Raw genomic sequence first — 18499 nt, 5'->3', positions numbered from 1 at the left:
ATATGTGTTCATTAGTGAAGTAAATTATGCAGTGTTTCTTCCTCTACTTAAAGCATGTTTGATCTTCTTCTACACAGACTTTTTACTGAATTCTGACTAAATTAGAAACATCCATTTTAAGACCTGATTGAAATATTGCATATCTCAGTTTTAATTTTAAGTTGATCCTTTCCCTACTTTCATATCCCCAAGCCCAAACTTCTATACCAGAATTTCTCTAACCTCTTTTTGCTTTCTCCAAAAACAGTAGCTTCTGTTCTAAGTGTTCTCCAAAACTACTAAAAATTTAACTTTTCCCTTCTACCAGTCTCTGGCTCCTCATTCCAATCCTTAGGAATTCCTAAAAATGCCTCAACCTTCTAGAAGAATTATAGTGACTGCCTCATAAGAGGGCTAAATAGACCAAGACAGGGCACAGTGCCAGGCAATCAACATAAAGATCTGTTTGCCTTCTGTGTGAGCTTGGTCAATTCAACCAGCTCTCTTTCCCAAATTACCAGTATGCAAAAATGAAACCAGACACACAGCTATTCCCAAAGAAATCTTAAAAGACAGGATCCTATTACGGAACTTAATTTTTTTTTCATTGTGTAATTATTTGGGTCTACCACTTTACCAGGTACTGGGCATTTCTTTGACCTACCTTCCTTTTCAGGGAAGACAGTTTGTAAAGCAGAAAGAACACTTAAATAGAAGTCAGGAGATCTGAGTTCCAGACCAAGGGTTGCACGTCCAATGCCTTGCAGGGACCAGGACTAACCCTTAGGAAAGAAGGAATGAAGACAACGCAGGCCCAAGGCAGAGTTAGTATGCCAGGATCCGAAGAAAAAGGAGAAAAGAATCTTATGGCTGCCAGAGAGGATCTTTATGATTACTTAGTCTTCTTGGCACCAGAGAGAAAGAAGGGTAGGAAACAAATATATTTGCATCTGCAAAGAAAATACCATTTTTGTACTGATGACTAATAAACACTATAAATGCTTGTGTTTTGGTAAACAAAGGGGCTGTTATCCAGGACTGTGGGCAACACTGTCTGGCTGGGCAAGACTCACTCATGTAGGAAGTAACAGAATAAATCTGGGCTTGCTTCAACTGTGACTGTTTCTAGCATCCTAGATTGGAGAAGCCAAACCTGCTTGGCAGCTACCAGTTCCTTACTGCTACAGGAAAAAGTACAAACACAACCCCTTCACCTGATAGGCACTTGCCATCTGAACCCATTCCATGCCTCTGCAAACTTGTCATATCAGCTCTCCTGACATACTATTTCTAGTACAAGTAGAGCATATTCCTATTTCTACAGCTTTGCTTACACACCTCCTTGGCCTGGAATCTCCACCCTCTGCTGCTTTACCTTACCCTAAGCCATCCCTTCTTTGGATGGTCAGTTCAAACCCCATCCTCTATAAGCACATCTGCCTGTAATATTTATTTAGCATTAGCAATACGCTATCTTCCACTGTCCTAATATTCATTTTTTAACATATACTTTGTCTCCCCAATTAAAATGTAACATCCTTGATGTAAAAGACCCTGTTGTAAACGTATAGATTTCCCAGATTTATCCAAGTACTTTGAATAAAGCAAAGACACCCTGTTTTAGACCGTTTGTGTTGCTATAAGAGAAATACCTGAGACTGGGTAATATAAGGAAAAGAGATTTGGCTTATGATTCTGGGACAGCTGTTTCTGGCACAGGCCTCAAGCTGCTGCTACTCATGGCGGAAAGTGGCAGGCAGCTGGCGGGTACAAGCAGATCACATGGTGACAGGAAGCAAGAGAGAGGAAGCAAGAGACAGAGAAGGTGCCAGGGTCTTTTTAAACAACTAGCTCTCACGAGAACTAACAGAGCGAGAACTCACTCATTACTCCCCATCCCCCAGGGAGAGCATTAATCCATTCATAAGGGATCCGCCCCCATGACTCAATCAGTTTCCAGCACTGCCACATTGGGGATCAAATTTCCACATGAGTTTTGGCAGGGACAACACATCCAAACTCCATCATTCCACCCCTGGCTCCCCAAAACTCATGTTCCTTTCACATACAAAATACAATCATTCCATCCCAACAGTGCCAAAAGTCTTAGCTTGTTCCAGCACCAACTTAAAAGTCCAAAGTCCAAAGTCTCATCTGAGACCAAAAGCAAAAGTCGTTCCAGCTGTGAACCTGAAAAACAAAACCAAATTTATCTACTGCCAAGATACAATGGTGGAACAGACACTGGGTATACATTCCCATTCCAAAAGGGAGGAATAGGCCAAAAGAAAGGAAAAAGAGGCCCCAAACAAGTCCAAAACCCAGCAGGGCAGACATTATGTCTTAAAGCTCCAAAATAATGTTCCTTGTCCCCAAGTCCTGCATCCTGGGCACAATTGGGCATCTGGGACCCCAAAGCATCCGGCAGCCTTGTTCCCATAGCTCTGCCAGGCACAGCCCAGTGGGCCACGCTGGTGCTTGTGGCTTTTCCAGGCCTGCGTTGCATGTTACCAGTGGCCCTGAAGTTCTGGGGTCCTGGCAGCAGCCCTGCTGTGTTGGCTCTACTAGACATTTCCCTGGTGGGGGCTCTCTGTGGGGGCTCTGAACTCACTTTCCTGCTTGGCATTGGTCTAGTAGATGTCCTCTGCAGTGGCTCCGCCCCTGCAGCAGGTCTCTGCCTGGGCCCCCAGACTTTTCCAGACATCCTCTGGAATCTGGATGGAGGCTGCCATGACTCCACTGCTCTCACGTCCTGCCGGCCTGCAGACTTAACACAACGTGGGCGCCACCAAGGTTTTGGGCCTCTACTCTCCAGGGCTGCTGCACGAACCACACTTGGGGCCGCTCCAGCCAGAACAGCTGGGATGCAGGGAGCAGGTTCCTGAGGACAGCTGCACCCAGGTTTTTCCTCCAGGATAACTCAGTCCTTCTAGGCCTCAGGGCCTGTGATGGGTGGGGCACCCTTCCATACTTCTCAAATGCCTGCAGGGCTTTCCTCTCATTGTCTCCACTATTAGCATCTGGCTGCCTCACCGCCAAGATAATGTCTTTAGCAACCAGTCTATCTGCTTCACCCTTGTGTTCTCCTGCTCTTCGCTTCTTTACCCGCATGGCCAGGCTGCAAATTTTCCAAATCTTTACGCTCTGATTCCCTTTTAAATTCTGGCTTTACATCATGATTTTGCTGCCATAAATCAGAGTAGGCTCTTAAAAGCAACCATGCAGCTTGCTTAATGCTTTGCTGCTTAGAAATTTCTTTGGCCAAATGCTCTGGTTCACAACTCTTAAGTTCCACCTTCCACAAAGTCCAAGGGCATGGACACAATGTAGCCAGGTTCCTTGCTATGGTGTAGCAAGGGTGATCTTTTGTCCAATTCCTGAGAAGTTCCTCATTTCTACCTGAGACCTCATCATCCACATGGTCTTTACTGTCCACGTTTCTATCAACATTCTGGTCATAGCCATTTAACCAATTGCTAAAATCTTCCAAACTTTCCCTCATCTTTTTCTTTTCTTCTAAGTCCTCCAGACTCCTCCAACCTTTGCCCATTACCCAGTTCCAAAGCTTCATCTACATTTTCAGGTATCTGTATAGCAATACCTCACTCTTTGGTACCAATTTTCTGTTTTAGTCCGTTTGTGTTGCTATAACAGAAATACCTGAGACTGGGTAATTTATAAGGAAAAGAGGTTTATTTGGCTTACGATTCTGGGACAGCTGCTCTGGCACAGGCCTCAGGCTGCTTCTACTCATGGCGGAAAGTGGCAGGCAGCTGGCGGGTACAAGCAGATCACATGGTGACAGGAAGCAAGAGAGAGGAAGCAAGAGACAGAGAAGGTGCCAGGGTCTTTTTAAACAACCAGCTCTCACGAGAACTAATAGAGCGAGAACTCACTCATTACTCCCCATCCCCCAGGGAGAGCATTAATCCATTCATAAGGGATCCGCCCCCATGACTCGATCAGTTTCCAACACTGCCACATTGGGGATCAAATTTCCACATGAGTTTTGGCGGAGACAACACATCCAAACTCCATCACACCCCTTCCTTTTATAAGGAACTCACTCCTGTGATAACAGCATAAATTAATTCATGAGGGCAGTACCTCCATGACCCAAACACTTCCCATTAGGCCTCTCCTCCCAACAGCTCTGTACTGGGGATTAAGTTTCCAACACATGAACTTTGAGGCACACATTGAAACCATAGCATCTGTCAAGCTTTCTCTACCAAGATGCCAAATACATGTCCAGACAGGAAAAAGTTGAACGAGACTTACATCTAGTTTGGCTATTTGGCAGAACTTTTAGAGAATTATCTGAACAAGGAACCAAAAATCACCTCTTAATTTCAAGTTGCCTAAAAATGCTTTGGATCCACAGGTTGACTACAAGGTTCAATTCTCCACTAATAGGGTTGTTCCAATAAAATAGGCAGGGAAGTTCTAACCCACCTGTAGGAACAGAAGAGACCTTCTAAGAAGGCAAAGGTGGGCTGAGTGCCAGTGCTGTGGCCTGCTTGCTGCATGACTTGGGAACACTGGGTGTTGCCTCCCAGTTCCTCATTTGCAAAATGAAGCTACTAATACCTACTTCACAGTGTTCATTGGAAGAATAAATAGGGTAGTGGATGTAAAACGCTCTCCCTGGTCCACAGTAAGTTCTCAATAAATTCTGCCTTTCCTTCTGTTTCTGGGTGGGAACCAAAATTAGCCCTACTTTGCATTTCTCTACCCTCCATGCCACTTGCTGCCACAACAATCTAACTATACTATAGCTCTGATAAAGTATCTCTGAAGCTCTAAACCTTCAATGGCTTTCCACAACCCAAAAGGATAAACCCCAAAATTCCTTAAAATGGCCTCATTCCCCTTTTCCTGCAGTGTTCTTGCCGCCCCTTGCCCCTCCTAAACTCTAACCCAGCTTCCAAACAGCCTGTCTCTTTCTGAGTGGTCCTAGTCATCAGTCTCTCCTCTGAACCCACAGGATGACTGCAGACCGCTTAGAATTTGTTCCACACCTAAATGATAAGAGATTAGTTGTATAAAGTTCTAGCCTCTTCACTAAAAGATAAACTCCTTGAATGTAGGGTGTTTTAGTCATTATTATATGTGCCATAGCAGACAATGCCTTACGAATGGCAATAAGAACTAACATTTATTGAGAGCTGACCATATGCCAGAGAATATTCTAAGTGCCTTGGTATTAGCCCGTTTTCTGTTGCTTATAACAGAATACCTGAAACTGGGTAATTTATAAAGGAACAGAATTTATTTCTTAGAGTTTTGGAGTCTGAGAAGTCCAAGGTACAGGGGCCACATCTGGTGAGGGCATCCTTCTTCGTGGGAACTCTCTGCAGAGTCCCATGGTGACGCAGGGTATCACAGAACAAGGGCTGAGCCGAGCGCTTCCACATGCTCCTTTGCTTTCCTTATAAAGCCACTGGTCTACTCTGTGATAACCTATTAAACCGTTAACCCATGAATTAATTAATCCATTCTTGGAGGAACAGTCCTCATGATCCAATCAGCTCTTAAAGGCCCCACCTTTCAAATACCATGTCAGATTTCCCACCCTCTTAACACTGTTACAGTGGGAATCAAGCTTCAATGAGTTTTGGGGGGACATTTGATACACAGCAGCCTTACGCAAACAATGAACTCATTTAATCTTCATAACAACTCTGGAAAGTAGGTACTATTATTCTCCCCATTTTACAGATCAGGAAACTGCGACCCAAAGAGGTTAAGTAAACTGCCCAAGGTTATGCCACTAGGAAGTGACAGAGCCTGGGTTCAAACCTGATATGGATTGAATTGTGTCCCCCAAAGATCCATGTTAGAAACAACCCCCACTGTGACAGTGCTAAGCGGGTGGGAAATCCTATTACGTAATTGAAAGGTTGGGCCTTGAAAAGGTGATTAGATGGTGAAGACCTTGCCCTAGTGACCTGATAAATCCATTGATGGTTTAATGGTGGTCATGGGTGTGGCTCTGATGGCTTTATAAGGACAGTGAGTGAGGAGCTTAGTCTCTGCTCCTGCCATTTTTGCCGAGAGCCACCACCACCAAGGCCCTCACCACATATGTTCCCTGGACTTTGGACTTCCCAGCATTTGAAACTGTAAGCAATAAATACTATATTTCTTTATAAATCACCCAATTTCAGGTCTTTCTGTTATAAGCAACAGAAGTGGACTAAAACAAAACCCAAGCAGTCTGGCTGCAAAATCTACATTTTTTTTTTTATTTTAAAGATGACTGATAAGGGGATCTTAACCCTTGACTTGGTGTTGTCAGCACCACGCTTACCCAGTGAGCAAACCGGCCATCCCTATATGGGATCCGAACCCATGGCCACGGTGTTATCAGCACTGCACTCTCCCGAGCGAGCCACGGGCCAACCCAAAAAACCCACATTTTATTCACTCAATTAAATTAGCTAATTTATGTAAAAGAGCTTTAAAAACTATGAAGGACTATGAGACATACACAAAAAAACAATAAATCCAAACAAAATAGGTCCCTGATAACTCTAAGGAAGGGGAAGCAGTACAGCACAAAGGTTAAGTTTAGAATCTGACAGAGTTTGAATACAGCTCTATCACTTTCTAGCCTTGGGCAAGTCACTTAATCAATCCCTTTCTGCATCAACCCCTCACCTGCAAGATTAAACTCCTTGTTAGAACGCTGTGAAAATTAAATGAGATGATGCAGACAGCACATCAGCAATATGCCTGCCACACAGTACACAGTGAATAAATGTTGGCTCTAAAACAGAGTTAAATTGAAACCCAGGAAAACTTCTTTGCTAAATTATCCAACGATTATAAACACTACTAAACTGTAATTATAAGAGTATACTTCTGTTCCTTTGGGACAATATACTGACATGACTTTACTAATTTTCTGAACCTCCCAAGCCTGTAAAACAGTCAAATAACATTAATTATCTCTAATGTGAGACAAAAAGATAAAGAGTCCTGCCTCTGGGCATAAGACTTAAGCAGCAGTTGAAGAGCCTTTAACTCATTAAAACAAGTGCACAGGAAATAAAAAAAGTAAAAGTCAGCAGTGGAAAAATTTTCAATGAAATGTACTGACAAACTAAGTCTCCCCAAACGTGAGAGGGTTTTGGAAAACATGCCATAGGACGAGGGGCTGAAGAGGATAGGGCTGTTTAGTGTGGCAATGACAAGCCAGACACAAGGGCTGTTAAAGAATCAACAGTTTGTGTAGGTCCAGAGAGCAGAATTAAGTACATATAACAGGGGGCTAGCCAGTTAGCTCAGTTGGTTGCAGCGCAGTGTTTTAACACCAAGATCAAGGGTTTGGATCCCAATACCAACCAGCTGCTAAAAAAAAAAAAAAAAAAAAAAAAAAAAAGGTACGTACAACAGGAGGCTGGTTTCAGCAAGTTCGAGCAAGCGGGACTGGGATTGGCTCCTCTGGGCCGCGGTGAGCCCATCCGTGGAAGATGCTCAGGCCCCAGCCGCGAGATAAAGGACGGGAGGAATTCTCTCCCTGGCCGGTAAGTCCGACCAACTCCGAAGTCCCTTCCTCCCTTTCGAGCGGGGCCGCAGAAGGGACACACTCTGCTCAGAATGAGACTGTGCCTATATTTTAACAATCTGCTTTTGAAAGGGGAGTCAAAAGGAATCATCGAGGGAAGGTGGCTTAGGTCGTCAGGTAGGTTTGACATCTGTGACAAGTGCTTCCAGGGATCCGAGACTCGGTGGCTGTCAGGACTCAATGGCTTGCAAAGGACACCTTGCTGACTCGGCTCCGCCAAAGAAGCTTCTAGACCAGCCCCCGGCCCCACTTCCCACCAAATGCCGCCCCCAGCTCTCCCCAAAGAAGCGGAGGACAGCCCTGCCGGGGGTCTGGAGGGAGGTAGGAGTCGCTGACCGCCCGCGGGTGAAGGGTCTGAGGAGACCGGCCGGCGGAGCGAGGAAGGCGCGGGCCCAGGACGTGGAGCGGAGTTCAGGCTGGCACCGCGGCCCGTTAGGAGACATAGCTGTCGGCGACGCCGAAGGCCAAGGTCGCCCTGGGCCCTCTGGACGCCCACCACAAACGCACTCACCAGCCCACTGCCGCGCAGCAGCCGAACCGCGGGACCCTCCATCGCTGCCGCTGCCCGGATCGCTCAATCGCTCCGGTCTGTTCTGTGTCTCTGGGCACCGCGCCAGCACCAGCGCCTGGGGGCGGGCCGAGCCAGGGCCCCGCCCACCAGCCTCGCCCCTCACACACCCTCCGAAACCCCGCCCACTCGCACCTACGGAACCCCAAGAGAGACATACAGCCCCCTCCTTCGCTTTCGCCCTACGTACTGCTCACGCGATACTTGGGCAAGGCCGGGGGCGGGAAGAGAGCTGGAGACACAACAAACATGGCGGCAGCGGCGGCGTCGGTGACGGTGACGAAGACGGCGGCGGCGGCGACGGCAGCGGCGTTGAACGAGGCGGTGGGGGTCCCACGGTGCAGTTGTCAGGAGGTAAGAAGCGGGCTGCCGGCTTGGACGGCGGCGACGCAGCTGAGGAGGGCACGTAAGAAGGAGCGGCGGGAGGTGAGACCCCGCCCGAGACTCAGGTCCAGCAGAGGGTCGGGCGTGGCCCGTTGGTGGGCGGTGTCTCGACCTGGGACCTTCCAGGCCGGAGTGCGGAGGCCTGCGGGGCTTGTGGCCGCGGGGACCCCCGAGGGGGCGGCGCCTGTGTTGTCCGAGGCTCCGGGGTGCGGACTGCTGCCTGTGGCTCTGACAGGTGGTTGTGCGGGGGGCGCCCCGAGGTTTAAGTTTTCACCGGGTCCCAGGGGCTGGGGGTCCGCCCAGGAGCGGGCCTCCTATGTGTTCCGAGTCCCGATGAGGATGTTCCTCCCAGTCTTGGTGAGGGTGCTGCCCCAACGCCGGTCCCGGGCTGCTCGTTGGGAGGACTTTAGAACCCTCGTCTTTCATGTAATGAGCCTGCCCGGGTGCGTTTCCACTGCACGTGCATTCTAATTTTAGGCACCTGTGACGTTTGGAAGGGTATTGTAGCAAAGAACGATTTAGGTTTATTCGGGGTTCAGGTCTCTTGATAAATTGTCTGGAGTGCGAGGAGCCAAGCCGTGCACCTAGTGACTGCCCGATAACTGTGGATCTGAAGTTAAACCTCTTCCAGCTCCCACTAACCACGTGGTCCATTTAGTGTACCGTTAACAACTGGTCAGAACCCGAAAGAGGAGTGACAGGCGAGCAAAAAAAATGAAGGCTTCTTAAATGTGAGATTGTTGCTTTGCCTCCCACGGATCTGTCGCCCCTTTTCCCCTGGGTGAGGAGCCGCCAAAGCCCATCTCTTCTGAGCAGTGAGAAGCCCCGAAACGGGGTTAATCTTCTGGAACTCTCAAGAGAGAGGCATTCCTTCCATTTGGGAAATTAACCCCGAATTGGGGTTCTCTTCTTGCATTTATTCTCCAGACCAAGAAGTTCCAGGAAGAGAACATAGGTGGGGTTTTTACTAAGTACAGTTTAACAAGTTTAACAATAGAAGCTGGCAACATTCAGTAAGGTGACATTCTATAATTCAGTTAAGTCATCCACTAACAAAAGCTTGATTTTGTTAAGCATACTCTTCTTACAGCAATTCTTTACATATCAATCAGTAACCTGTCTGTCTTTGAGCCAGCAACCTTGCTGTGTTCCAATTTTTTAATCTTACAACAGAGACTATAGCCTGGGGAAAATTGCCTGTCCTTTGCAAGGTCAATATTTGAAACTGCAAGGCTTTGGAAAACCAGGCCCTGTGAAGTACATTTGTTTTATGCATACTTCATGTGAGATCTCAGGAAATTCAGTATAGAAGAAACAGAACTTCTTTAAAACAACTTTTTGAAATATCTGGACTAACAATTTTTAAATTCCATTTAATTTTGATTTATGTCGTGTCTTCAACACTAGCTAGAGACTAATACGTATATTCATGGGAGTTCGTTCCAGTGAATTGAGATTTCAGTGATCTTCTCTCCTAGCAATCCAGAGTGTTGCCCAGAACCCGATAACTGTTTTGTATTGCAGTAGAGAGGACAATAAAGATGGGAATCAGATATGTCTTTGTTAGGTGTGAGTGGTGGGGTTTTGGGGGTTTTTTTTTTTAACCCTTTCCTACAAATATTTCCCTGTGTAGAGCGAATGTATTGTTTCTATGCAGCTATAGCTGTTAGTGGTACTAAGCCTGAACCTTTTAGAAGTGCACTGTGAACAAATGAAATACATTTAGAAAAACATTAAAATTTTTGTCAAAATTGAAATCTTAAGAAATCCACAGTGAAAACGCAGTGAAACAACATGCACTAATCTAGGGTATGTTATTTTTTGACGATTGTATAGAGCTTTTGTTGAAGCTATTGCTTAGTTCTTTAATCTGTCAGTTTAGTACCCTTTCCAGCTAATGGTAGTGGTAAGATTGGCACAAGTTGTTAGCTTATTAAACCTATAGATGCTAATTAAGTTTCTGTCTTAAAGATTTTGACTTGTGGTGTGCTTTTCTTTGCAGACCTCTGTATGGCTTTTAAATTTTAGTTGAAATTCCCTCCATGGCCTTTTGGAGTCCTTTGGCATGTCATCAGAGTGAATTTCGATTACTCCATATTTCATCGATGTTGCAGTGGCAAGAAAAAGGAACTGATTTGGGGTGAAAAGGTTAGATTGTACAACTCTAACATGGTTTTACTTCCATTTTATACTATGCTTTTTGATTTCTCAAAGCTTCATAATGTCCCTGTTTGCCTTCAAAGAGTTTTTGACAGTTCTGAAATCAGAAGTTGTGTCTAATTCTTTTTGAAGACCCATGTTACTCTATACAAACCAAGCCTCATTTGTCAGCCTTTTCTATTAATCTGTATTGTATTGCAGAGTAAATCTTTCAATGACCATAATTATTAGGCTATAGGAGTAAATACATCTATTGTACTATAATCACTTTATGTTTATAGGCCTGCCTAACCCCAAATTAAGTTGTTGTGTAAGTTAAGTTAGTTTCTAAGTATTCTTCCTTATAGTTAGTAACCCTTAGACACTTCTCAAAGAAATGTTAAATGAATGAAACATATCCTTCTGTTCCCTAATCAAGTTCTCAAAATTTTCTCATAGTTTATTAAAAAAGACAGACTTTAGGAGGAAGTTAGGTAAAAGAGCCTCTTTTCTGGTTCTTATATTACCTCTGTTTCATAGTAGTGGTTGCCTTCTACTTTGCATCTTGGTATATCTACTTTAAATTATTAGCTCCTAGTTAAGAGGATATGTGTGTGTGTGTATGTACATATTGATTGACAACTTCCCACTTACAATATGATACTGAAAAGGGATCAGAGGACTTCATATGAGATAAATCCAAGAAAAGTCGGAGAATAGCTTAAATTATCTGCTTGAAGGTAAAAGGTTTTCATGTTTTTTTGGGATATCAAAGCTTAATTCTCAGATACCTCTTTTTCCTCCACTGACTTGGGTAGCCTCTGGTTGTTTTGTAAAAGCATTTTGAGCTACAAATGGATAATGTGGGGGAAGCTATTGTCATAAAAATGATTTAGGTGTACTCTAGCCAGTTTCTATATATACATAAACCTAAATATCCTGGACAAAACTCAGCATAATTTTAATCTGAGTAATCTTAGGAAGGACTCAGGAATGTTGCTATATCATAAGGAATGGTAATCATGAGGAATGGGAATATTCTTCTCTTTGGTTGATATAATTAGATATATGTCTTAGTACAGGTTGCTATAACAAATTACCATAGACTGGGTGGTTTAAACAAACACTTATTACTTACAGTTCTGGAGCCTGGGAAGTCCAAGATCAAAGATCTGCTGGCAGAACCAGTGAATGGTGAGGGCCTGTTTCCTGGTTGTATCCTCAAGTGGTAGAGAGCACAGAGGAAACTAGTTCTCTGAGTCTCTTCTTGTAAGGGCACTAATCCCATTCACAGAGCTCCACCCTCATAATCTAATTCCTAAAGGCACCACTTCCAGTTACCATCACACTGGAGATTAGGATTTCAACATATGGATTTTGGGAAAGTGAGTCCATAGCAATATCAGCAGAAAGAGTAGATGTGGGTTGGAATACACCACCTAAATCTATAATAGTACTGGAAAATGTTTAAATATCTTTCTTTTTCTGATGATGTGATTATTTTACACATTGAAATTTTAAGTAAAGGAAGTAATTTTTTTGACTAACAAGTTCCAGGGTGTTGAGTTTATAGCCAGTAGGAAAGATATCATTGGAAAAACATATGGTTGCTGATTTCCTGAAGAGAGAGAAAGAGAGAGAGAGAGAGAGAGCGTGTGTGTGTGTGTGTGTGTGTGTGTGTGTGTGTGTGTGTGTGTGTGTTATGTTTGCAAAGTTTTTATATTTATCGTTGCCTTAGAAGCATCTCCAGATATCAGTTAATTTGTGGAGTTCTTAGATTAAACTTTCAGTCCTGAGACTGATGATGATTATATTAAAGACAGGAAAATGGTTTGGATAGAAAACCTTTATTTTCTTTCTATAACAGAAAGTCTTCTGTAGTTTTAGAATTATTGTTCTTTTTCCATTTATTGTGCTTCGAAATATTGATTTGAGATATAGAAAGCTGAGTTTTGAACCAAAGAATCCACTTAGATTTAAGCACCTTTCATTCCTATGCGTCTGTTTCATTGACTAGAACTCTGCAAGGGCCTGTCATGCCTTGGGATATGAGGATATGTGCAATAAGTGATACAGGTCAAGTGGGCAGGAAAATGCTTAGGGATTAAATGATACCTTATTTTGATATCATGGCAGGATGTCTGAGGTTATAAACACTATCAGTATATTTAAAATTCTAGTTTAAGAATAGTTTTCTTCATGTTTGCAATGTTATCTTATTTCACTGTCATCCCTTTTTTTGGTCTAATCATGCATTATGATTGAAAAGCAGCATGCAATTTATGGCAAGGAACACAGTGAAATTTATGTGACAATGTGATAACAGCCAAGACTGTCAAAATATGCCAACCAACCTCTGTAATTAGGCTCATTTGTGTTCTTAAATTTGAGATGCATGTATAAAAATATCATTTTCTTCTGCTTGCTTACTGGCAATCTTGTGTCTTATTATTGCACTGTCACATGTACTGTAGCCACATTATGCTTTCTAATCAAGATTTGGTAAGGTTTATCTTTTCAGTGGAAATGTATTAGTATTCATATGAACTGATTGGTAAGAAGTGATGCTAAGTTGCAGTGTGAATACTAGGGCTTTACAGCTTTTACAATTTAAAAAATAATTTCCCAGATCTTACTCTTGACCATTTTTTTCATTGGAGATGACTAGCTCACATTTTCTAAACAAGGGGCAAAATTTGAAGGACACATAATCAGCAGAATCAACTATATTCACAAAACAAATAGTAATACAATGATCAGGAAACATAGAACCAATTCAAGTAAACATGGTAAAGGGAGCAGGGGGGAACAACTAAAACAAACTGGTTCAAAAGCCAGCAATAATCAATAATCCATGAGATTGAGAAAGTAGAGCCAGACCAAAGCAAGTGATTTAAAAAGGTGGCCTAAAAGTAAAAAAAGATGAGTATGCGAAATTGCAAATTGGGAAATATGAATTAATGAAACTAAAGTGGACCATGTTTTTTTTTGTTGTAACTAAGGAAGATAGATGCTGAGTATATTCTCCAAGCAAGCTGATAAACTGATAGAAAAAGGGAAAATCTTTGAATCTGGACAGTGATGAATTTCTTAATCCAAGGCATAACCATTAGAAAGGTGGTACTGGAGTCCAGTGGAGAAGGGCTGGTCTATTAGTTGTGCATTGCTGAGACAATTAAATATCTCCTTGGAATAAAGTAAGTTTTCACTCTTACCTCACACCATACACAAAACTCAATTGCAGATAAAACTATGAAAGATTAAAAAAAGTACTAAAGCCTTTAGAAGAAAACGTAGGAGAACTCTTCAAGTAAGATGTAGGCAAGGATTTCTTAAATAGGACACAAACAACTCTAAATGTAAAGGGGAAAAATCAGGTAAATTGGGCTATTAATATAGTTCTTAATAGAACTTCTGTTCATCGAAAGTTACCATTAACTTGGGCACAGGTTCTGATGGTCAGTTCTGTGCCCTGTGAATATGTATAATCAATGAAAAAACTAAAAAATATTTCTAAAATTTAAAAAAAGTTACCATTAAGAAAGTGAAAAGGCAGCCACACAGTGGGAGAAAACACTTAACATACACATATCTAGTAAAGGACTCATATCCAGAATATTATGAAGAATTCTCATATTAAATAGAAAAAAAACCCAGTAGAAAAATGAGTAAAAGATTTGGACATTACACAAAAGAGGGTATCTCAGCGGCTAATTAACATACTAAAAAGTTCACAACTTCATTAATCATCAAGAAATACAAATTAAAACTGGTCTGATACCATCACCACACCTACCAGAATGGCTAAAATGAAAAAGGAAAAAAAATCCACATGTTGGCAAGGATATGGAGCAACAGAACTCTTGTTCACTGCTAGTGGGAGTGTAAATTGGTATAATCACTTTGAAAAACTATTTGGCATTATCTAAAGCTGAATTTTACTTTGATTTTATGCCTGTGCAACAGAAATGAGTACAACGTTAAGCAAAAGACATGTAGTAATATGTTCACAGAATCTTTATTTACAACAGCCAAATACTGGAATTTACCCAAATGACCCCCAAACAGTACAATAGATAGATTAGTTGTGGTATGGTCGCATAATGGACTACTGCAATGAAAATAAGTAAATTTCAGCTACATGCAACACTGTGGATGCATCTTACAATCATAATGTTGAGTGACAAACCATACAGAGGCTCATAGTGTATGATTCCATTTACATAATGTTGAAGAACAGACAAAATTTATCTACAGTGTCAGAAGTCAGGATAGTGGTAACCCTTGACAGGGTAGAGGGGGCCTAGTTACTGTAAGGGTAACCAAGGGAGGCTTCTGGGATGTTGGCAGCCTTCTGTTTCTTGATCTTGGTGCTCATTTCATGGATGTGTTCACTTTATGACAATTCATAAAGCTCTACCCTTATGATTTATGTGCTTTTCTGGGTATGTGGTAGACCTCAAGAAAAAGTTAAGCATATATGCTGAGAAGTGAGTAATCTTTATCTTTAGTTGCCTACTACTGGCTATTAAAGATGAAAACATTTTTAGGTGGAAAATTACTCATTAAAAAGTTAAAAAAAAAAAAAAAAAAAGTTAAAATTTTTAGCATAAGGTGTATTTAAGGAGGACCATATTTATTTGCATGAAAATATTTCTACTGGAAGAAAAGACCTTTTGTCTCCCAGGTGCTAGACTTCCTCATCTTGTTCCTACTGGAAAGCATTTTGGTTATTTGATTTGTGAATTTAGGCCATAAGCCTATATAAGGAAAATCTTACAAGAGCCTTCCCTTCTCTACACCAGCACCAGGGATTTTTTCTCTTTTTTTTCCCAGTCTCTGAGTGGGTAGGATGATGTGTGGTAGAGGTGGTGATTTGGTTATTTTCTAGAGCAGGGGTGGGGAAACTATGCCCTGTAGGCCAAATCTGGCTCAATGCCTCTTTTTATAAGGACTTTATTGGCCATACCTATTTGTTTGGATATTGTCTATAGCTGCTTTTAGTTACAGTGACAGAGTTGAGTAGTTGCACAGATGGGCATAGCCTGGAAAGCTTAAAATATTTACTCTCTGGCTCTTCAGAAAAGTGTTGCCACCCTCTGTTCTAGACCACTCATGTCTAGACTACTCATTCATGTGAACACTATGATCTAAGAGACTTTGCTGTTAGTTACTAGCACATGTGGCTATTTCAACTTAAATTAATTAAATAAAATAAAAAACTTAGGTCATTTGGATTAGCCACATTTCAAGTGCTCAGTAGTTACATGTGGCTAATAGCAACTGTATTAGACAGTACAGATATGGGACATGTGCATCATCCAGAAGATTATCTCAGTGAGCCCTCATTGAGCCACTTGATTTCTTTACTGTCTCCTTCATCTATAATCCTTGCTGATGTGCTTATTTCTTTCATCTGGACTTATTTCCTCTTTTTTCTGTCTTTTTCTTTCCATCCTCTATGACTAGGTTTGAATCCCAATTTATGTTTATTAAATATATTGATTTTTCACCATTGCATGTATGTCTTCCTTAGTTCACCAGAAATAATATAAAGTATTTAAAGTCAGGCACCATGTTTTCTGTTGCTTTGTATTCTGTTTTGCCCAAAATAGTTTTTGTCACTGCTGTTGTTTTGCTGTGTACTGGATCTCTTTAAATAATGCAAAATTATTTCAGTTTTTTTTTCTAGGTATAACAAACTGTAAACTTAAAAATAAAACCAAAAAGCAAAGATGGGTGAAAAGAAACCAGAGCCTTTGGACTTCGTGAAAGATTTTCAGGAATACCTGACTCAACAGACCCATCATGTGAACATGATTTCTGGATCAGTTAGTGGGGACAAAGAAGCAGAGGCTCTTCAGGGAGGTAGACTCATTTTAATACTGTTAAATAATTCACTTTTTATAAATGTATTAATGTTTGTGTGTAGTTATCTATACTACAAAGACCACTATTCACACACTTTTGGGGGGGGGGTGCAGCTGGCCAGGACTGAAGATCACTATTCACTAACTGAATCATTTAGTTTTTTTATAGAAAGGTATAGGGCATTTTTTGTCCTTTTTTAAACATGCTGACATTTTTGCTGAGGGAGATTGACTTAACATGGTCCAGAAATGCATTGTGGTCTTGTTGGAAGATTAGGGGTTCTAAATACCCTTTCTGTCCTCCAGGTTCTATGAGCTAACAAGAGACACATGGAACCCAAGGAGGGGTCAAAACACTGGCTTCACTACATATAGAATTCAACCTTCAGGAAATCTAGATTACATCTGAGACCAAAATAGGTTATGTTTCTTTCTTCTTAAAATGAAGAAAGGGCTGACCACGTTTACCTATCCAAGAAGAGAAACTAGAATAGAGAAAGCAGTGACATGCTTGAGCCTGCTAGAGTAAATTTTGTCTACTTTGCTTACTACATAAAGACTGGAATGTATTCCCAAACCTAGTTCAAGGGTCAGTAAACTATATAGCCATAGCCCCATATGAATTTCTGGTTTTTGTATGGCCTGCAAGCTAATAATGGCTTTTACATTTATAAATGGTTGAAAAATAATCAAAATAATAATAATATAATAACATGTATTAGTTCATTTCTGTTCCTTGTAACAGAATACCTGAAACTGGGTAATTTATAAAGAAACAAACTTTATTTCTTACAGTTTGGGAGGCTGGGAAGTCCATGGTCCAGGGGGCACATCTGGTGAGGGCCTTCTTCTTGGTGGAAACTAACTGTACAGAGCCCCTGGTGACCAGAGTATCACATGGTGACAATGGGCTGAGCAAGAGAGCTACCCTGTTCACTTGCTCTCCTTATAAAGCCATCAGAACCACGCCCATTACTTGTTAATGGATCAATCTATTCACCTGGGTACAGTCCTCACAAATTAATCACCTCTTAAAGGCCCAATTCTCCATTACCATTATAGGATTTCCCACCCACCTTAACACTGTTACACTGGAGATCAAGTTTCCAATATACGAACTTTTGGGGGACACATTTGACCCATAGCAATATGTGAAAAGCATATGAAATTCAAACTTCAGTGTCCATAAATAAAGTTCTTTTTGAACACAGATATGCTTATTTGTTTACATAGGTTTTGTTTGTTTGTTTTGTTTTTTTAAAGATGACTGGTAAGGGGATCTTAACCCTTGACCTGGTGTCAGCACCATGCTCTCCCAAGTGAACCACAGGCCAGTCCTATGTTTACATAGTTTCTGTAGCTGCTTTTATGCTAAAACAGCAGAGTTGAGTAGTTGTGATAGAGGCCCTGTGGAACACAAAGCCTGAGGTATTTACTGTCTCACCCCTGTATAAAAATGCTTGCTGACCCTTGACCTAGATGTTCTAGGGCCTTGTGATTCAGGGATGGGTAGCAGGGGCCAGGCATCACCTTGGAGCTTGCAGAAATAGAAAACTCCTGGCCTTACCCCAGATCTACTGAATCATAATCCGTGTTTTAATAAGATCCCCAGGTAATTCATGTATACATTGAAATCTGAGAGTCACTGGCTTGGGAAAGTAATGGTAGAGAGGGAGATGTTGAGTCTTGTCTGTCCAGTGGAGTGGCCCTGTTGCATACTGGACTTGCCCCAACCAGCAAAATCACTTCTCTTCCCTTGGTGAGGGGTGGAGAAGACAGTGGAGCAGGAGGTTTGAATTGTGCATTCCAGCACTGCTACCTCTGGAATGGAGTAAAAGACCTTTTCCCATGAAGCTGTAGGAGTACAAATTTTCCTCCTAATGCCAGTGTACAGATTCGTGGACTGGGATTCAAGAGACCAGGGTTGTAGTCCCTGCCATTTGCTGGTTTTCCTAATTGTAAACATCTGTCCCTTTAGTTTTTTTT

The 18499-nt window shown here is 42.0% G+C and overlaps 2 protein-coding genes across 3 annotated transcripts in view; one reads left to right on the top strand and one right to left on the bottom strand.

Moving 5' to 3' along the window:
• ACADSB (acyl-CoA dehydrogenase short/branched chain) overlaps nucleotides 1-8152 on the bottom strand; it is a 43931-nt gene extending 35779 nt beyond the window's left edge. The window contains exon 1 of the mRNA XM_063103223.1: nucleotides 8064-8152. Coding sequence (XP_062959293.1) covers nucleotides 8064-8105 — 42 coding nt within the window. The 5' untranslated portion in view covers nucleotides 8106-8152. The remainder of the gene's footprint in view (nucleotides 1-8063) is intronic.
• Nucleotides 8153-8353: 201 nt separating this feature from the next.
• IKZF5 (IKAROS family zinc finger 5) overlaps nucleotides 8354-18499 on the top strand; it is a 14394-nt gene continuing 4248 nt past the window's right edge. The window contains exons 1-3 of one of the 2 annotated variants that reach the window (XM_063103005.1): nucleotides 8354-8474; nucleotides 10507-10652; nucleotides 16323-16511. In XM_063103005.1, coding sequence (XP_062959075.1) covers nucleotides 16379-16511 — 133 coding nt within the window. In that variant the 5' untranslated portion in view covers nucleotides 8354-8474; nucleotides 10507-10652; nucleotides 16323-16378. Of the gene's footprint in view, nucleotides 8475-10475; nucleotides 10653-16322; nucleotides 16512-18499 lie in introns of both variants that reach the window. The other variant, XM_063103006.1, reaches the window with a different exon arrangement.

This window comes from Cynocephalus volans, chromosome 7, assembly GCF_027409185.1.
Source record: "Cynocephalus volans isolate mCynVol1 chromosome 7, mCynVol1.pri, whole genome shotgun sequence".
Taxonomy (NCBI): Eukaryota; Metazoa; Chordata; class Mammalia; order Dermoptera; family Cynocephalidae; genus Cynocephalus; species Cynocephalus volans.
Note: the sequence above shows the minus strand (reverse complement) of the source record. Positions and strands in the feature narration are given on the sequence as shown.